Below are 18,550 nucleotides of genomic sequence, written 5' to 3'. Positions count from 1 at the left end.
AACGGCCTACCCAGAGAGGTGGTAGATTCACCATCCCTGGAGGTTTTTAAGAAGAGATTGGATGTGGCCCTTAGTGCCATGCTATAGTAACTGGAGTTGGATCAGGGGTTGGACTTGATGATCTTGGAGGTCTTTTCCAACCCAATCTATTCTATGATTCTATTCTATGATTCTATGATTCTAAGTGTTGTGGCTCAGGGCTGTGTACAGCTGAGCTTTGAAAATCTCCAAGGATGGAGATCCCACAACCTTTCTATGCCTCTCTTTCAGTATTTGACTACCTTCACTTAGTTTAATTAAGCTCCTCCGAAGTGCTAGGTTTTTCATTCCTAATGTAATCAAAATCTTTGGTATCCCTGGGTGCCACATTAGCTACGTGTTTGCATTGCACAAAGCGGAGTGCCGCAGGTACAGGACCGCTCTGCATGTTTTCCTGTCAGTGCTTCTGAGCCACTGGGGGAAACGCAGGAAGCCTGTGGCTGGCACACCACTGAACGGCTGCCTAGGGCTTGTAGCCTGTCATAGATAATGTCTGCTGGGGAGGTGTGGTGAAAAAAGAGCCGTGTAAAATATAATGCCCCTGGAAGGCACCAGTGAAGTTTGTTTCTCAGCTTCTAATTCCAGACCTTTGTCTTTTTGATTCATCAAATGCTGGGGACTGAAAAATTAGTTTCTGTGTTTACATCATCCAGTATGTTCTTTAAACTCTATTTGTGAGACATGGTGTCTGGTATCCAAGTGAGATTTATTCCTTTATACTCGTTTAAAAATCCATGATGTGACCTCCTTGCTGCCAAAGCATACATTTCCCAAGCTCCTCTTTCTTGAAAGGCATTTTTCAGGATCACAGTATTGACTCTTCGTTTCATGCCTGCTCTGAATTATGTTTCCCCATTGCACCTCTCCTGTGGAGCGTGCTGGAATAAGCATCTATTAATTTTCAAAGGGCAAGCCTCTGTGAAGGGCTTCATTTGAAATCTCCTGGCTGCAGAGGGTACATTGTTGCCCCATAGCTGCAGATGGCCTTTCAAGTTTGCATGTTTGCTCCCTGAGGTCAGGCAGCAAGGGAATAGGTGCTGGATGGAGACCTGCATGGCAGAGGGGTTCAGAGGATCAAGACCTCAGTGAGGCAGGAGACTGGCAGGTAAGAGGAGCCAGCCTTTCATGCAAGGATACAGACTCATCCAGAGGCAGGTTTCCTTACTGATATATCTACAGTTTATGGTCTCGCTGACAGAATCAGTAGCTGCAGTTCAGCAACACCCCTTCAGATTCATTTGTTTGCTTGTTTGAGGGTTTTATTTTGCCTGGGTGGTTTTTTTCTGGATTAATGAGTTTAAATGCTGCCTCTTGTATTTTTACAGTGCACTGTTCAAACGAGCTTTTTGTTCAGTGCAATGCTATTAAAAGTGTCCATAATTCTCTCCTGAATTTTGGATTTTGGCAAGTAGGTGAAAGGGCTGGGAGAGGAAGAGCTAAAAGGATACTCAGCAGAAAATGCAGGGTGAATGAAGGCCTTGCCCTGCTAGGTTCCTGGACACCAGTATTTGAAGCCTTTTTAATAAACTATTTTAAATAATCTGGGTTTTAATAAACTAGGGTTTGGGGTGTTGATTTTGCTTTTTCTGTGTTTTTGTTTGTTTTGGTTGGTTTGGTTTGGTTTGATTTTTGGTTTGGTGGTATGTGGGGTTTTTTGTTTGTTTGTGGGGTTTTTGTGTGGTATTTTTTGTTGGTTGTTTTGGTTTGGGGTTTTTTTGGGTAAGGAAATTTCAGTGGGGTTTATTACAGAAGAACTGAATCCCGTGCCAGTGCCAATAAGCATTGGACCAGTGCCAATAAACATTAAAAAAATATTTCCAGAAGTGGCAATTTTGAAAGTCAGTTCCAAGGTATTGGTCACAGCAGAATCTCTTCACTCCCTGAACACATATTTTTTTGGGCTGCCCCATAAAAACAATCTCTTGGGCCTAATTTTTCAAAGTAACTGGGGTGGGAGGTGAGTTGCTGTTGCAGCCACGCACTCACAGATGGCTGAAAACTTGGGCTTTCCCTTTGGGTTCAAGTCATAAATTTTGGCTCCTGCTTCAGGCTCATATAAATACATCAGGGGAACAGGGAGGCCAGCTACGTGAGGAGCAGTCGTCTTTCTGAGGCTATGAGCCAGTTCAGTGGTCTGGCAGGGTGCTCCCTGCCCATGAAGGGGGTCCACAGCTTGCAGTCTCCTTCTAGCTGCCTGGTTTGGAGCAGCTCCAGCCTTTCACCTGCATGCTGGCTGCCTTTTGAATTGGAAGCAAAATGGCTTTTGTGTATACATACACGTGTGACGTGTGCCAGCCAGCACTTTTGTATGTGGAAGTTGTTCAAATCCATATGCAAGTGTCTGCATGTGTCCATGCTGTTTTGGCCAGAAATCTCTGGGCACCTGCAAAGATCTTGTTGCAACAGAAGACAGGTGTCTTCAACTTCTGGAAGAAATAGGTGCTGGTGTATCTTAGTAGTGCTACAAGGATAAATTTGTTCTGACTTCTGAAGGGTTTTAGGAGATATTCAGCTGATCTTTTATGATTAACACTCATGTGCTTACCTCAAAATCCCAAAGTACTGAAAAATCCATAGCTGTTGCTTGTTCAGCCCGGGGTACAGTTTTCCTTGGCATGCTCCCATATGGCATTCCCATCAGGACCTGGGGAACATTAAAACAGTGATGCATGTATAGTATAACACCCAAAGAGATTTTACAGTTCTTTTTTTTTAATGAGTCTCTTTTGGTTTGCTTTTGGTTGATTTTCTTTTTGTTGTTGTTGTTGCTGTTGATTTTAGTATATACGTTATTTCTTAATACTAAAGCAGCAGTTCAAAATATTTAAAGTTAATTTCATCCAAATCACTAGAAGATTTCCATTTCCCTGGCCACATCCATTGCACAGGAAGTATTCTGCCAAGGAGGAACAGTATCCTTCAATGAACAGCTTCAGATGAAATGTCCTTAGTTTAGCAAGAAGTTCTTTGATTGAACTTCATGGGTCTAAGGCAATAAAGGGATTAGCTTCATCTATTTATGCAGGGCTCCTCCTCTGAGAGGAGTCAAAGGCACTGGGTCAAGCTTGCAGTGTATTTTGTATTATATAGTCTCAAATTGAAAAATGTTCTCAAGGTGAGGTAGAAGGCAATTAGGTTTGGGCAAAAAGCGTACGACAAAAAGCTGCAAAGAACAGTTTCAATGGCACCTCCTGTCCTGATGGCACCATGCAAATCAGGTCTTGCAGCTGGTCCAGCAGCTGTTGAAGTCCAGACAGAGAATGGCAAGGGCTATGGAAAGTTAATATATTTACAAGCAGACTCTGACTGGTGCTTATACCAAAATATCTCATTAGCATGCATAGCTTAGAAAGGTCCTAGTATATAACTATCACTTATTTTTTAGGGCTATCTAATTACATTCAAAATAATTTATGATTAAATGTTTATTGCCCAGCTACTCTCCATATCGTAACAGCTCAGTAGGCAATGAGTAACAGTATGCACACTTTAGAGAAAAAAGCTTCTACCATATGCATAGTTCCTAACAAAACACATTTATATTGTTCAGTGCTAATGGTTATGCCTCTTCATCCTGGGAGGAAACTGAGCTTTCCCTTTTGATAGTGTGAGCAAGCACATTAAGGAGAACAAAAGCTCGGTCCTCAGGAGAGACTCCGCTCTGTGGTTTTGCTTCATAAAATTCTGCTCTGAACAGAACAGATGCCACTGTCTGTGGATTGCACAGCCTTTAAATACTGCACTGAGTAATATAGCCAAAGCTGTAATGGCTACATTAAAAAAAATCTTCAATAAATGATCATATAAAGTTGGCTATGAGATCCTTTTCCTTCTCCAAGAAGAGCGAGAAATAGAAAAACTAAAAATAAAACTATTGCTTGTGAATCATCTGAATTGGACGTACAGAAAAAGGTTATTTCCCAAGCAAATGTTAGTAGGCAAAGTGCTGGGAAATTGTTTATTCCCTCAAGAGCCCCTCCTGTAGGGCTGTGCCATGGCGGCTGCCCCGTGGTCATGCCCCTCAGAGGGCCCAGAACAAGGGTTCTTAATTATTTTCTGAGCAAAATCCACTTCTTACGGCTTTGCAAACCAGATCTTTTGTCTAGGATTGATATGTCATGTTTCTCACTTTAGCCAAAATGTAAAACTAGTCTTAAATTAGGTTTTGGACCTCCTGTTTCAGCTCCTGGAGGGGCAGGATCTTTGGCAGTGTTTTAGGTCTCCTGATATCAATCCAGCTTCTGCTCCTGTGTCAGTAACAGTCTTCGTAGTCAGTCTTTCATTCTCATATGTTTTATTTTACTAAAGCCTGTTATATTTATTTGTGTTATCCATCTGATGTTTGTGTCAAGCACCGGGCAAGATATTACTGAAAGGGTAATAAAGCACTTACCTCTGGAATTATAACCAGTCCAAATATTAACCCGAAAAGGACAAGATTTACTCCATACATCCACCGCAGAAATATGAAGTAGGAAGCGACTGAAGAGCCAAAGTGACCTTAAACCAGAAGATATTTCATGGTTAGAAGTTTGGGAGGGTTAAACTGTCCCTAGCAACACCCGGACCCCTTGACCCTCAGGTGTCCCCAACATGTTGTCCATGACCCTCCCAACAGTCCCCACAACTGATGGAGACAGCGATGCCTGGAGCAGCCTGGGGTGCGTGCTCTTTGTTTGGTACTGATGCCCAGGGTGAGTGAAGATCAGGGACCAGGGAGCTGGAACATTGTTAGGATGAAAGCAAATCTGTCTTACAAAATGTCTCACTGCCACCACAGAGCAACTTCAACTTACTCTCCACTTCTTTTATCTTCATCTCCCAGGGTATGCACTGGGTTTTAAAATTTTCAAAGTCTCTCTTAAATTTCACCCATTTCTGAAACAAGACAACATCACAGTGAGCAGAGGGCTGAGGAGGAAGAGGCTGCTTTCTCTGCAGGGCTTTCTGATGTCAGGATTTGGTAGCATGGCTGGGAGTGGGTGTAAAGGCCAAAGCAACAACTGTGGTCTGAGTCTGTTCTTTCGGACTATTTTAGAAACACCCTTCAATCCAAAAGCCCCCTCCCCACAAGTGTTCATGTTCATTATCTGAGTTTTAACCATTCCAGGCTTTTGGAAAGCTGCAGCTGAGCTATGAGCTTACCATATTACATGGGGGTAGAAAATTCAGACCTAGCTCTGGCTTGAAAGAGTTGGGTCAGAATCAACTCTATTTAAAACAAAATCTAATATGATAAAATGCTGAACTTGAATCCTTCCTCATCAGACTAGCAGCTAAACTGCCATTGATTTAATCATCTCAAGCCTGGCTCTGTTTTGCACTTCTCAGTATGATCTCCATGACAACATGCAACTTGGTTACCAACTTCAGTCTTAAAACACAGCCATCGTTCTCCCTCTTATCTCCTCCTCATTATTGGGGAAGATGAAATTTTACGGAAGGGCATGGGGTATTGCAAGAGTTTGACATGGCCTCTCTCCCCATTAGGGGTACCTTGTCTCACCGATCAAGGTTTTGGAGGTTGCAACCAGAAAGCCGTGGTTTTCCCTGCTCCTGCAAACCACCTCTTGCTTCAGAGAAGGTCACAATGAGATTCAGGTTGGGGTAAATTTCCCCCTGTTCTTTCTGCAACAGATTTGAAGTCAGCTAATATTGTTTTGAACGGGGACAGGAATTTTTATTCAGACTTCCTGGTGCCTCTTTTGCTAAACCCAGAAATGTACTGAGTGCCTGACTGAGTATCAAGCCTTTCCTTGACATCATTGCAGCACTTACCTTTGCCATCATCATCTTATATGCATACAACTTTTTGCCCTTCCCTTTTCCCAGAGCTCCTTCAAACTTCTCTACAAAAGCTTGTGCCTCCCTGATTGAAAAATAAACAGGCAAGTTATTAAAACAGCAAAGGGGTCTTTAGCTTTTCCCATCTGCCTCCAGCAGTGGGATAACAGATGTGCTTGTGGGAAGGTGGGGGCTTGATTTCTCTCCACACCCTGTTCCTGCATATGGGGTTCTGGCTGCTATCTGCTGCTGGTGTTGCTGTGCCATGTGGAGTTTGTGTGCCTACCTAGGACTAGGTAGAGGGTCCCCAAAGCACTTATGTTCGTGTAGAGATGTGCCCCAAATATTGCTCCACACTTCTCCCTGGGTGTAGACCAGAAGCCTGCCTGTTACTCTCACTACAAAGCTCTCCCACCCTGCAGGCCCGTTATAATTTCTCTCTCCTGATGCATAGGTCAAGAAGGAAATAACATTACCTAGTGAAAGAAACCCCAAGAGGATGCAGAATTTTCCTCCATGAACACCTCCCTGGATAAATATCAGAGATGTGCAGTTGGCCCAATGGTATAATCTCAGCACCAGAGGAATGAGTGTGTGCTAGTCAGGAGTAAAATCAAGCTGCAAAATGAAATTAATTTTAGAGTAGGATTTCTAAGGGAAATACAGAGAAAATAACCCCTAGGTAGATGCTGTTAAAATATGCTGAATTTGTGAATAAAATCATATCGTATATTGGTGTTGCTAAGACATCATGAGAAGAGATTAAATTTTAGGAGTTGGGAGGTTGTTTGCAATCCTAAACCTGCGGGAAAGATGGACTTGCACTTGGTAGAAATAGTTGACTGGTTCAGCCTTTAACCTTGGGAAAGCCACCTGTGACCTCAATTGCAAACCTAAAGTGAGATTTCTAAGTCTCAAACAATTTGTTTCACTCTCTTTGTGTTTTACATTCCTCATCTGTGCAGTGGGGCTAATAATTTCTTGTCTCGGGGTTGAGTTTATGCATCCAAAATAATTAATGAATGTACAGCATGCTGGCAGCCTTTCTGGAGACCCCAGTAATGATTGCCACAGTTCAGGAGTAGGACGAAAGGATGGAGGTATGTTATCAAATATGCTCCTACATAGAATTTTAGCCAGGATACTACACCAAAGGGAGAAAGTGCCAGAAATAACTCTGCTTTGCTCTTTTTTTTCTTTTCTTTCCTTTCAGAACTTTGGAATTTTAGGGCCATAAGAATTTATTTGTAATGAGCTAAGGCTCATAGCATACCTGTGGGAGAGAAAAGCTGCTTTAATACAGTTTTCCTGTATAGATCTCTACCTAGACTTTCAAAATTAATTGTCAGAGTTCACGGCTCATGATTTTATTGGAAGATGGAACAGGTCTTGGCCTTCAGGGTGTAAAAGAGAGAAGCAGAGACATGTGGTGACTGCCTTCACAGGCTGGTCACTGCAGCTCTGAGAGCTGCTCTGCAAACATGCAGCAGGGGCATCACCACACCCAGTGGGGCTGTGCATGCTTTGCAATGCTATTGTGAAATCTCTCCTGGCAGAAAAGGGTTTCAGAGGACTCCTAACCAGTAAGGCTGGGATTTGAATCACTTGATATGGAAATGGTTTGATATGAGCCATTCCCTCTTGACCTGTGGGTTTTGATTTTCCTGGTTTGCCCTGCCCAATCACCTCCCATTTTCCTTCACTGCCGGATCTCTGCTGTTGCCTGAGTTGTTCCCACATCCATCAGGGTCTGCATGGCAATATTCTCTTTTTTCCATAAATCTTTGCAAATAATGTAGCATTTTTTCCAAGCAGACCCGTCTCAGGCCTGTGCAGTAACGTGGCACTTTGCTGCTCTGATTTCTGTCTGACAACAGACATGAATAAGCAAACCAGGGTACGGAGTTGGCTCTAACAAGTAGCCTGTCAGTAGTGAGTCATTTGATTTTAAATACAAGGGTAGAATGACCTGGCCATAGGTATCAGTTGAACAGATTTGCACTTTATCTGTTCTTTGGTTACGGAGGCTGAAAATCAGATTCCACATTTTAACTCTGCTCATTTAAACCCAGACAGGCTGGCCAGCCTCTGCCAGTCACTTTTTCTGAGACTCTGGTGTTACAGCAGCAGCAAATATGCAATTTCAGAGAAAGGCAAAGTGCATCTGACTACAGTCAGCAAAGACCCCAGGGATGGGGGTTTCCAGTTTGACAGGTACCTGAGCACCGATAGCTTCTTCACCATCCTCCAGGGCTTGTTCCTCATCGTGGAAATCAGTTTTTTCTTTTGCTCCACCTGCTCCATCAGCATGGCAAGCTCTTCTTCTGACAGTGACTCCTCATCAGATGACTTGGAAGAAGCAGAAGAAGTACTGGGAGACACATGCAAAAAAAGGTCACAGAATGGAAAAACTCACAGGAGTCAGAGGGAAGGTCTTGCTTGGGGTCAGCACAGTGCCACTGGCCCCAGGAATCCCACTCTGATGTGGGCACAGTGCCTTGCCACCCCCTGGCTCAGTGCAATGCCAGTGCCCTTCACACTCGGAGCAAGGCTGTTTCCAGCCAGAACCATGAGGAAGCAATTGCCCCCCCCCCGTAATTCACCCAGGGTCGTGCTTTGGACTATACTTCAGCTATGTAGAAGCATTGCCAGGGGCTAGAGCTGGCTCTGGAGAAACGCTTTTCATGCCTTCAGAACAAAATGGGAGATATGGGGAGAAGCAGAAGGTTGGGACAAGTGATATTTTGAAGAGAAAGAGACTTGAAAACATGAGGGATCCATTTTAACCTTGAACGTTTCCACAGACCAACCAAAAAAATGTGTGCAGATCCAAATTGCTCAGGCTGTCTACCCCCTGCTTTAGGCATTAGGACTCCACTACATGCATAGATCTGATCCTGGCTGAGAAATGATAGTGACCTGGAAACAGTTTGGTTCTGTGGCATTTTACACTATGTGCCACTGTTGTGTCTCTTTTAGAACAGAAACTTATTTGCAGTCTATTGGTTTTGCCACTCTGATTCATATGCCACTGGCATGTCAATATTTCTGCCAGTCTGACACAAAGCACCATAGTCTGTTGGGATTGTTTAATTACCTGTTTTTCCTGTCTTCATTCTGTTTGTTTTCACCCTCCTTTCCTTTCTTGGTTGTTTTTTTTTCTTCATTTTCTGATTCCTTTTGATCTTTAGTAGGAGCCTTTTTGCCTCTCTCTCTCCGTTGGCTTCCTTCTACTCCTGCCTTTTTTCCATCTCTGTTTTTCCTTTGGTAGTTTTTTCTCCTAGAAGCTCCATTTTGTTGGCTACCACCATCTTCCTCATTGCTGTCATCTTCTTTTTTGTCTTCTTTCTCTTCCTTCTCTTCCTCTTTGCCTTTGCTTTGAAGTCTTCTTGCTCTGCCAGTTTCCCTGAGGCGTTGTTTGTTAGTTTTCTTGTCCTTTACTTCATCTTCTGTAAGTGATAAAAACCAGTTACTTTGGGATCCATGCTGGCCAAATAAGGATTCATCAGAAAATCGTGGCCAGCCAGGATACCTGCTGCAAACCCTGGCGAAGTGAAAGGGCAGGTGCCTGTTGACCTTTGGTGGGCTTTGTGTTATGCCCTGCCCAATAACCACATTTAATTCTGGTTATGCAACTCCCTTTTAAGATAGTACGGTTCATTTAGCACATCAGTGACTTTTATGTGACCGTAAGAAAATCGGGAATTAGTTACAAATGCAAAAGCCCATCCATCAGAGAGCAGAGACGGATATCTTCCTGACATGTAAACATACCAGAACAAAGGAAACAGAAATTGCAGTCTGTTACACAATGCGTAGTTTGTTTGTTGATGTGATGCCCTTGAAAGATGTTTACTTTTCAAGGCTGGGATGGAGTTCTTCTATTTATAGAGAGAAAAGGTGCAGCACAGGCAGTATCCGGTTTTGTTTCTCTGAGTTTTCTTTTGTGCTGGAAGGTCTACATTCAGAGAAGAAAAAGCCCAGATAGTCTCTGAGGCACATTTCATCCTTACTGGCATTGCAAGCTAAAACCCTCTTTTTTTTCCAGAAGCCAGAAGTGCTTCTAGTTTCAAGGATTGAAATGGAGCATGATTTAATTGCAGAATGTTATGGAAAGAAGAAAAAAAAATTTAAAAAATACAAGTCATATCTCTTTTACAACCAAGTCAATTAAAATCATTAGTACATTTTCTAATTTTCCAGAATTTCTGGCTGATGAAAGTGTTCAAACAAATAAAACATTTGTAATTTTGTCTTCTTTTTTTTTTTTTTTTTGGAGTTGGAGATATTGTATTGGAAGAAGGAAACTGTAGTGGAATGAGATTCAGAGTGTAAAATGAGGAGCCTAAAAGGTGAGAAAAATAGAAGCAGAAAGAATTTGAGGATTTGCATTTTTGTTTTGGTGAAAAGTTAGAAATTGATAACAAGGCAATATTTCTGCTTGTTAGTGGTAAAAACATAGTAGATTGCGGCTGTCACACCTGACACTGGGAATGAGAAGGAGCTTTTAACTAATTTCTCAGGAGCCACTCGGCAGGTTTCAGTTACTGTGTAATGGTCTGCATTTCAGTTGCTGAATTTCAGTTGTTGATCTAGGTCAAAGGACCACCTGTCCTCTTTGGGAAAATGTTCATTTGGGGCAATCAACTATCACAGTTTTCATTTCAATCCATCAAATATTAGGTTGATTGCGAAGCATTCATTTGTTACTTTTATCTTATTGCCTTTTTTTGCCTACATGAAAAAGGTGGATATGATTTCAAAAAAAGAAAAAATCACAGCCATTTGCTAATTACTTTCTCATATTTTATGGATAATACACACACATTTGTGAACCATTTTTGCAGTAGCAGTTCCATTTATATCACCTATCCAGTGCTGTTATGGTCTTACCTCTTAGCTCTCTCTCTTTATTTATACTCTACGTGCAGGGTTAAAGATGTTTTTAATCCTGTTATGGGCTTTTCCTGATTTCCCTCACAGCCATCAGTCTGTCTCCAATCCATTTTCATTTTTTTTCGTCTTGTGAACATGATTAATCAAGATCCCAGCGTATTATGGTCTAAGAAATCATTACAAGAAGGGCAAACAGACCTTAGTACAATGCAAAGCGGTCTCAGCCCTGCACAGGGTGATGCCTTACTGCAGTGCTTGGTTTACTAGGGTTTGACTCCCAAGCAAAGTGGGCTCTGGCAGCCTTCTGCTCTGGGACCATGAATGAAAGGGGACAGCCTACTAAAGAACAGTGGTTTACATATCCCTATTATAAGTCAATCCTCAAGGGAAAAATCTGTTTGCTTGCAAGTAGCTCGTGAAATAGTTCATGTTGTAGAGCGAGTCACAAGCCAGAGAGAAAAAGAAAAGGTATTACCTCTTGTATTTCAAGCAAGATCACATTTGTTAAGCTCTACATTACCTTCACTCTCTGTGTCACTTTCGACTTCTCCGTCAACCTCTATTCCGGCTGCAAGACAAAGAACAAAGAGTAATTACATTTGTTGCTGGAATTTACGCATGTGATGCTTTACACAGCTAGCCTTAAGTTCCAGCTGAGCTTAGCAGAATGTCCCTTATTGATTATACATTATATTCTTTTCCTGCAGGGATGATCTTAATATTTACTTTAGTCTGGCAGATTGACAAAATTTCCCTGCACAAGCAAGCTGAAATTGTACGATATTTGAGAGACTCGAAATGATGTGCTTGGAAAGTCCCAAGGCATTTAGTCAAGTATTTGGCAGCATCCGAACCGAAATGTTCTCACGGCGATACCAACCATCTTCCAGGATGACCTGTAAAGCACTTTTCTTTTTCTTCCCCATGGCAGCCTCCCGTCTTTTGCACAGACACCGTAGCTGCTGTGCTGTGCACGCACACCCCAATCATACACACATTACTCTCTCTTCCAGTGCCCATGTGCTTGTCTCCTGGGCATTGCAGACAGAAGGGCACGTCCGGCTGTAGGTGACCTCTTGCTCATCAGCCATGTGGACAGGGAGGGGTGGGAGAGGCAGGAAAAACCCAGGCTCTGCCTCAGCCCACCCAAACGCTTTCACTTCTTCTCCCTTCTCCTGGTGAAAAAAAAGCACCTGTTGGCATTACATTGCATTTCATTATTTAAACATGAAGGAAAGCCCTTTGGTGGGTACTTGGTGGTGTCGTATGAAACCCAAACACAAGTCACGTCTGGTTTGGACATAGGCACGTGGCCGGAGGCTTTGGAAGGATCAATTTTCTTAATGCCATATTCTTTATTGACCTGTGTCAATCTGTGTAACCCTGTTAGTCATTCTCCTGCATCTTATTAAACTTCTCAGTCAGTGCCCCTTGGGGAGTGGCTGTGGGTCACCTTTTGTCCTCCATGCATGTCCCTGGTGGGGGACTCATGAGCTAATAGATGCAGCAAGGAGTCAGGAGTCAGGATACCAGGATCTCTCTTTCCTTTGCTCCTCTATTCTGTGTGACCTTTGCATACTCATTGCTCTTGCTGGTAAAATAGGATAGATTTTCCTTCTAGGTGCTCTGAGGCTTAATTAATTAATGTGAGACCCTCATTTGGAAGGTCCTTTAGTACCACAAAGTATTGTATTGCATGCTGCAGCTTGCAGTCTATCAGTGGGCCAAGAATAGGTTTGTCTGAGCACCATCTGCCTCAGCTGTAGCTTCCTTAGAAACCGTCCTAGGGCACATCCCCAGTGCAGGGGAAGTCACGCAGACAGTGCAAGAAGGTTTCCCAAAAGGAGAGCTTACCCTCACACCATCTATGAAACCTGTTTCAGACACCCCGGTTTTCACAGGTGTCCCCTGGGGGACCTGGCATGGTGACAGTACACAAAGACTTTTTTCCAATGATTGGCAGGGACAGTGTTAATTATCTCCTTCCCTCCCAAAAGAGAGGGATGTTGTGGAGATCAATTTGAGGCTACTGCCACCACTGACTTGTACAGATGCCTCCTGCTCTGGATCAGGTGCAGTGACTGAGGATGTGCCAGCCTGAACCTTTCTCTGCTGCTTTTTGCTCACTGTATTTTGGTCCAAGAGAAGCTTTCAAGTCCTTTAAGTCCAATTCCATGGATTGTTTGATCTACCTTTGACTTTAGCTGAGCTCTCCTTAGCTTAATGCATAATGTATGGTATATGCCCATACATTATTAACAACTCTAACCCCACAAGTTCACTGCACAGAGCATTTTCACTATATCTTCCCCACACCAGTGGGTCTGACTAGGTCTGAAGACAGTGATAGCATTTTTAGAAGGTCTTCCCAGTGAATGAGTTTCACCTATAACTCTGTGTAGTGACATGTTTTGTTTCAAATGTGATCACTAGGTCACTGAATTAATACTTCTCCAGGCAAAAATGAGAAATTCGCAGTTGCTGGAGGCTACTGGAACAGATTTTCTACTGGCTACTTCAGTTGCCTCAACCCCAAGCATCTCTTTCCCAAACAGAGGATCTAGGGACCAAACTTTGCTAGTTAAATGAAGGTCAGCTTTCTCGAGAATCCTGTGATAGGAAGCAAAAGGGGTGTGGATGCTCATCCCCTCCAGTACTGTACTCAGTGTTAGCACTGCTTCTGCCTCATAGAACCACAGAAGGGTTTTAAGGGTTTGGGTAGGAAATGACCCTTAAAGGTCATCTAGACCAACTCCACTGCAATCAGCAAGGACATCTTCAACTAGATTAGGCTGATCAGAGCCCTGTCCCACCTGACCTTAAATGTTTCCAGAAATGGGGCATCTACCACATCTCTGGGCAACCTGTTCCAGTGCTTTACCACCCTCACTGTAAAAAAATCTTCTTCCTTATACCTAATCTAAATTGAACTTCTTTTAGTTTAAACCCATTACCCCTTGTCCTTTCATGGCACCCTTCTTTTTCACCAAGGCGTACTCAGACACTTTTGGCATGAAGTGAGGATCTCATTGTCAGAGTTGAGTGCCCTCTTTTCCACCCCATCACGCAGTCAGTGATTCACTCATAGTCTGCACTGGAGCTGGGGCAGCCACAGGCTCCAAACCTGCTTGTGCCACTTGGCATACTCATAGGTACCAAGTACGTGATTTTGAAAAATGATAGGGACTGCAAGTTCATTTTACTGCCAAAATGTGCAGCCAGGCAATACCTCTGTCTCCTGCTCTGAGTTGAAACGCCTGTTCTTTGATTTTATAACCTGCTCACAGTGGCGGTGGCAGCAGGGTGTGATGTTTCCATGGCAATCACAGAGGCCCTATGCACCCCTTGCCACATGGGGGGATGAGATCCCCCAGCACCTCTCTCACAGTGGGGGTGAGAGCTGAGGGGTGCCAGCACGTGGAACAGAGCAGGAACTGTAGCTGTTTTGCACAGTGTGCATGAATCAACACATCAGTACGGCTGAACATATTTGCAGCAAGCTCTGAGTGGATGTTGCTTTGCTCCCCTGTATCTGTGCTGACAAAGGCAGTGAGACTGACCATAATAAAACTGTACTCTTACAGGCTGGGTGGCAGCATTTCACTCTTGCATAGGTAGCAATCTTTATCTTTCATGCTTCCTACTTCATTGGACTCCATCCCATAGAGGGGAGGGAGTTGCACAATGCCTGGCAGTTATTTCCTGATGAAGAGTGTTATAAAGTGGATGCCCAAGGGCTTATCCTTAAGGAGAAAATCCCTAAATTACCTTTCCAACTCAGTGTATGGTGCAACAGACCCTCTGCATATGATATGCTGCTCCCTTTGCCTTAGAGTCTCAAGTGAAATAAATAACCTACCCCAACTGATGCTGTCTTACTCCCCCAGAAGTGATGGTCCACCTGAGGCTGATGTGCAGCCACACAAGCGTGATGAAAAACCTTAGGGTCTTTGTCCCTTGTGGTTCCTGTCCTCAGGGAGGCACGTGGCAGACTTGCAGAGCCATTGTCAATTTTGAGGGGAACCAGGCAGTGCTGGAGGGTATGACGCAGAGGCTGGACAGCAGAGCTTGGGGAGGAGTGGGGTTCAATGCAACTAAGTGGTGTCATGTAAGCTGGGGCCAAGAAAAAGTGCAAATGATTAGACCAAGTCACAGATGTGCTAGTCTTGTTTGCCTTGCTTTTTGGTAGATCTTAGAGTTTTGTAATTTCTCCCCAGAATCAGGCTGGTGGAGATCTCACCTTATCTCTCTGCTGGTTTTGGCTGTGTGATACTGTGCTTGTAGTTTGTGGACCCCGAATAGAGCTGATCCAAAATAGAAAGTTTAAAAACCAAATTATTGTTTACATGCAATATGGAATTATTCATGGGGAAGAAAACCTCAAGGTAGGATAGTCTACAGAATGTTATATTTGAAATAAGGAAGGTGTGCTTCATTTCACATCCTTTTGACACCCATCTTTGATGGTAGAAGGTGCTCCATCAAAAAAACCAAAAATAAACACAAAAATGTTACAGCAAGACCCAAGCATGGCAGGCCTGGGAGAGCAATAAGACGTCTCATGAGCTATGAGAGATGTGGCACATGTGGACTTTCCATGTCTCTGTGCATGCATCAAACATGACAGACCTGTGCAGGGCTGACCAGAGCTTGCATAGCCGTACCGTGGGGGAAGCGCTGCCATTCTTCAGCACCAGGCACGCTGCTGTCCTCAGCTTATGAGCCTGATTTTCCTAAGAGGATAAAGTATCTTGCAGGGCTTAGGATTTCTTAGGATTGTGGACTGAGGAGAGGAAATTAATGGATGAGTCTTTTACCTCTGAGTTATTCCACACAAGGTGTGAATAAGTAATGCACAGCTACGAATCCAGCTATTACTTATGTAAATGTCAGACTTTGTATGCAGAGTGTAAGCAATTTATGGAGTTGTAGTGCTAATATTTTGTCCTGTACTATTTAGCATTTTTCTCTGATGACTAGAACTATATAATTTGACAGTTTTGAGTTTTAAGATATGAGGACATTGGGTGTCTCACACACATCCAAGTGTTAAATAAAAAGCAGTTGTGTTATGGAGAGAGGGTAACTGAATCCTGGAAGCACATACAACATACTTGTAAATGCTTAATGAGCTAGTGTTTCTCCCTTTCTTGCTTTCTGATTAACATAGGGCTTTAGCTAATTAATCCATGGATTACATTTATTCAATATTCATCTCATCTATAAGTAATCTTTATCTGAGAGGGTTTTCAAGTAATAATAATAATAATACCTGACCTGTGTGTGGATATTTTGATGAAGCCTAAAACTTGCAAATTGCCAGAGCCAACTTTAATGATATATCTGAGGGAGATATTTAGAAGTTAGAGATCTCTTCCAAACTCTGACTTGGTTCTGTTGGACTGATTGTTAAAGAAAACTAAATTACAAAAAAAACCCTCAACCATTATGTTTTCCAGGGTCTCTCAGGCATGCTTAATAAAACTGGATTTAGCTCAGCTGTGATCCAGCCTGACTTTTGTCCGCATCTGTGTTTAACTTTGCAAAAACAATTTTTTTACTAAGCCATAGAAATCCAGGATGTGCTACTCGTTAGCCTGAGCACATATCTATGTAGAGGTCACCCTTCCCCTCATATAATCTCTTCAATGCTGTAGTTTTTCTCTGTATTTTGGTACAAGGGTCTGGAGTGACCTCTAACAGAGCAGCCTGGAAATGCTCGGAAAGGAAGGACTCACCAGCAGCGTTGACTGCAAACACGTTGAAAGAGAGAGAGTCTCATTGTCTTAACATAATCTGAAAAAGAAATTTCTTAGCTCTTTGCAGACTCTGAAAATAACCCTCCAGCTTCCATACAGAATGGTAGGTCTGGACTATGGCTGGAGGCAGTAAAACAGCACCAAATATGTCCTATACTGTTTGTGCAAGGTGGGCATTAGTTATTTGTAAGGATGACACAGTCCCACTGAAGGAAGTTGTGTATGTTGGGGATACTCAACTCAGAGCCTTACTAGCTTGTGCTTTACCCATGGAAATAACCATTATCTGCGTAATCCCAACCCAGGGTGGGGAGCACAGATCCTCAGAGGCAGAACTATTGCTTTTTTATTACTTTCTTGTTGTTATTTCATAACCTCAAGGCACAGCTGGGAATTTCTCATGAAGGAGTGCAACAAGCTCTGTACATTCCATTGTTCTGTGTTTTAGCTGAAGAACAATTACTGCCACAGAGCTGCTAATTCAGGTGCCCTGTCAGGAAGAATTAAAGCAAGACAGTGGGAGGATGTGCGCTGGCAGGTCCTGGAGGTGTGCCAGCTTGTAGAGATATCTTGGAACATCAGCTCAATCACAGGACTCAGCCCCTTTGTCTTCCAGTCTTCCACTGATTCTTTTTGTGTAGGAGCCAGGAAGGATTATTTTATTCTTTTTTAAAGGTGCTCATATTGCCCAGCTGTGTAAGAATAGGGCACCCCACTAGAAGCAGCCTTGTGGGAAACACTGCTGTTATTAAGACCCCAGACTAATGCAAACCACAAGCCGATATCTGCCAGCTCACAGCCATCTTCACCAACTCCATGTCTCAGGCTAAGCACATGGTTGGAGTCATCCTGGATCCGTATGAGCTTGTCAGTGTTCTCCAAACACAACATACAGGTGTTTAGCAGTGGTGCTGGTCAGATGGTGTGTGTTGCTCCTGTATCATCCCTCCCCATCACGGGCCTTGTTGGGGACAGGCTTTGAAGGGAGCAGGCTCCTGTTCATCCGAAAAATAGTGTGCATCATGGTCCTGTGGTCCTGGCACTGCATGAGTAACTAAGCAGCGCTGGAAAAACCATTTTGTTTTCTAACCAGATGTAGACATCCCTACTCATCTCCCACACTCCTTTTAGGGAATGGAGGCTGCACAACATGTTTGCCAATCCATTACTCTGTTTTTTGCAGAGTAAATGAGGTCCAAAAGTAAAGTTCTCATGAAGTTTCCAAGGATAAGAGGAGAAAATTATTAAAATAACAAACTTCTGGACTGATTTAAAGCATGAAATTAGTCAACACGCTCATGCAGGACTTAAATGGAAAATGATTTTGTCATAAAGTATTTATATGAATAAACTTCTGGTTTATAGAATATATCTGGAATAGCAAGAAGAGGGCATGTTTTTTGCACAGATTCTGAAGTAGGTTTCTTGGGGAGGAACATTTTTCCTGGGCTCCTTTCCTATGTTATGCACCTGCTTGACCCTATCCTGGAGGAAAATTTGAGCATGGTCCCCTCAGCTTTGTAGAAGGTGCCTGAAAGAACAGAAGTGAAGGGCAGAGGATAAGAAAATGAGAAGATCATCTTTTAAGGGAGTTGAGCCTTTTTTGCTGTCTCCTGTCCAGCCCTCCAGACACAGAGGGGATGCTGCTGCTGGATTTCCCCTTCTTTCATTCTGGGTCTGAGAGGATTTCTGTAGAAAAAATTTCTTTCACTTTTTTTTTCCTAGCATCTCCTTGCCTGAAAATCAAGTTGTTTCTTTCTCTTTTCTTTAGAAGCCAAAGAGAAAGCTTCCTGACACTCCATTCATGGAAGGAGATTGTTGCATGCTTTAACCTCTTCCTGAAAGGTCCTTGAGGAGCTCTGCTTGTATCTGCACAGGCCAGATCCTCTAGTGCTGCAAGCTCTTAAAGCTTTAGTGACTTCCCTGAGGCTCTGACAAGTCACACCAAGCTTCTGCTGAACCACAAGCTCAGTTATGCACAGGATTTTGAGGGGAGTCCCCATAACAGTCTTGCAAAGTTTGAAGGTCCCTGTGAAGGTTTCAGTTTGTGTCAAAAGAGAATAGTTAATAGG

The 18,550-nt window shown here is 43.1% G+C and overlaps 1 protein-coding gene across 1 annotated transcript in view; it reads right to left on the bottom strand.

Moving 5' to 3' along the window:
• The window catches only part of TMC2 (transmembrane channel like 2), a 34,150-nt gene extending 22,505 nt beyond the window's left edge, over positions 1–11,645 (bottom strand). Inside the window, exons 1-8 of the mRNA XM_027897083.1 lie at positions 11,588–11,645; positions 11,240–11,287; positions 8,921–9,272; positions 8,042–8,194; positions 5,818–5,908; positions 4,836–4,917; positions 4,433–4,539; positions 2,585–2,683 (exon numbers count right to left, since the gene is read on the bottom strand). Of these exons, the coding sequence (XP_027752884.1) occupies positions 2,585–2,683; positions 4,433–4,539; positions 4,836–4,917; positions 5,818–5,908; positions 8,042–8,194; positions 8,921–9,272; positions 11,240–11,287; positions 11,588–11,645 (990 nt within the window). The remainder of the gene's footprint in view (positions 1–2,584; positions 2,684–4,432; positions 4,540–4,835; positions 4,918–5,817; positions 5,909–8,041; positions 8,195–8,920; positions 9,273–11,239; positions 11,288–11,587) is intronic.
• Between the last annotated feature and the right edge of the window lie 6,905 nt (positions 11,646–18,550).

This window comes from Empidonax traillii, unplaced genomic scaffold (genome assembly GCF_003031625.1).
Source record: "Empidonax traillii isolate 1590-97213 ecotype Southwest subspecies unplaced genomic scaffold, ASM303162v1 scaffold527:size1067160, whole genome shotgun sequence".
NCBI classification, from domain to species: Eukaryota; Metazoa; Chordata; class Aves; order Passeriformes; family Tyrannidae; genus Empidonax; species Empidonax traillii.
Note: the sequence above shows the minus strand (reverse complement) of the source record. Positions and strands in the feature narration are given on the sequence as shown.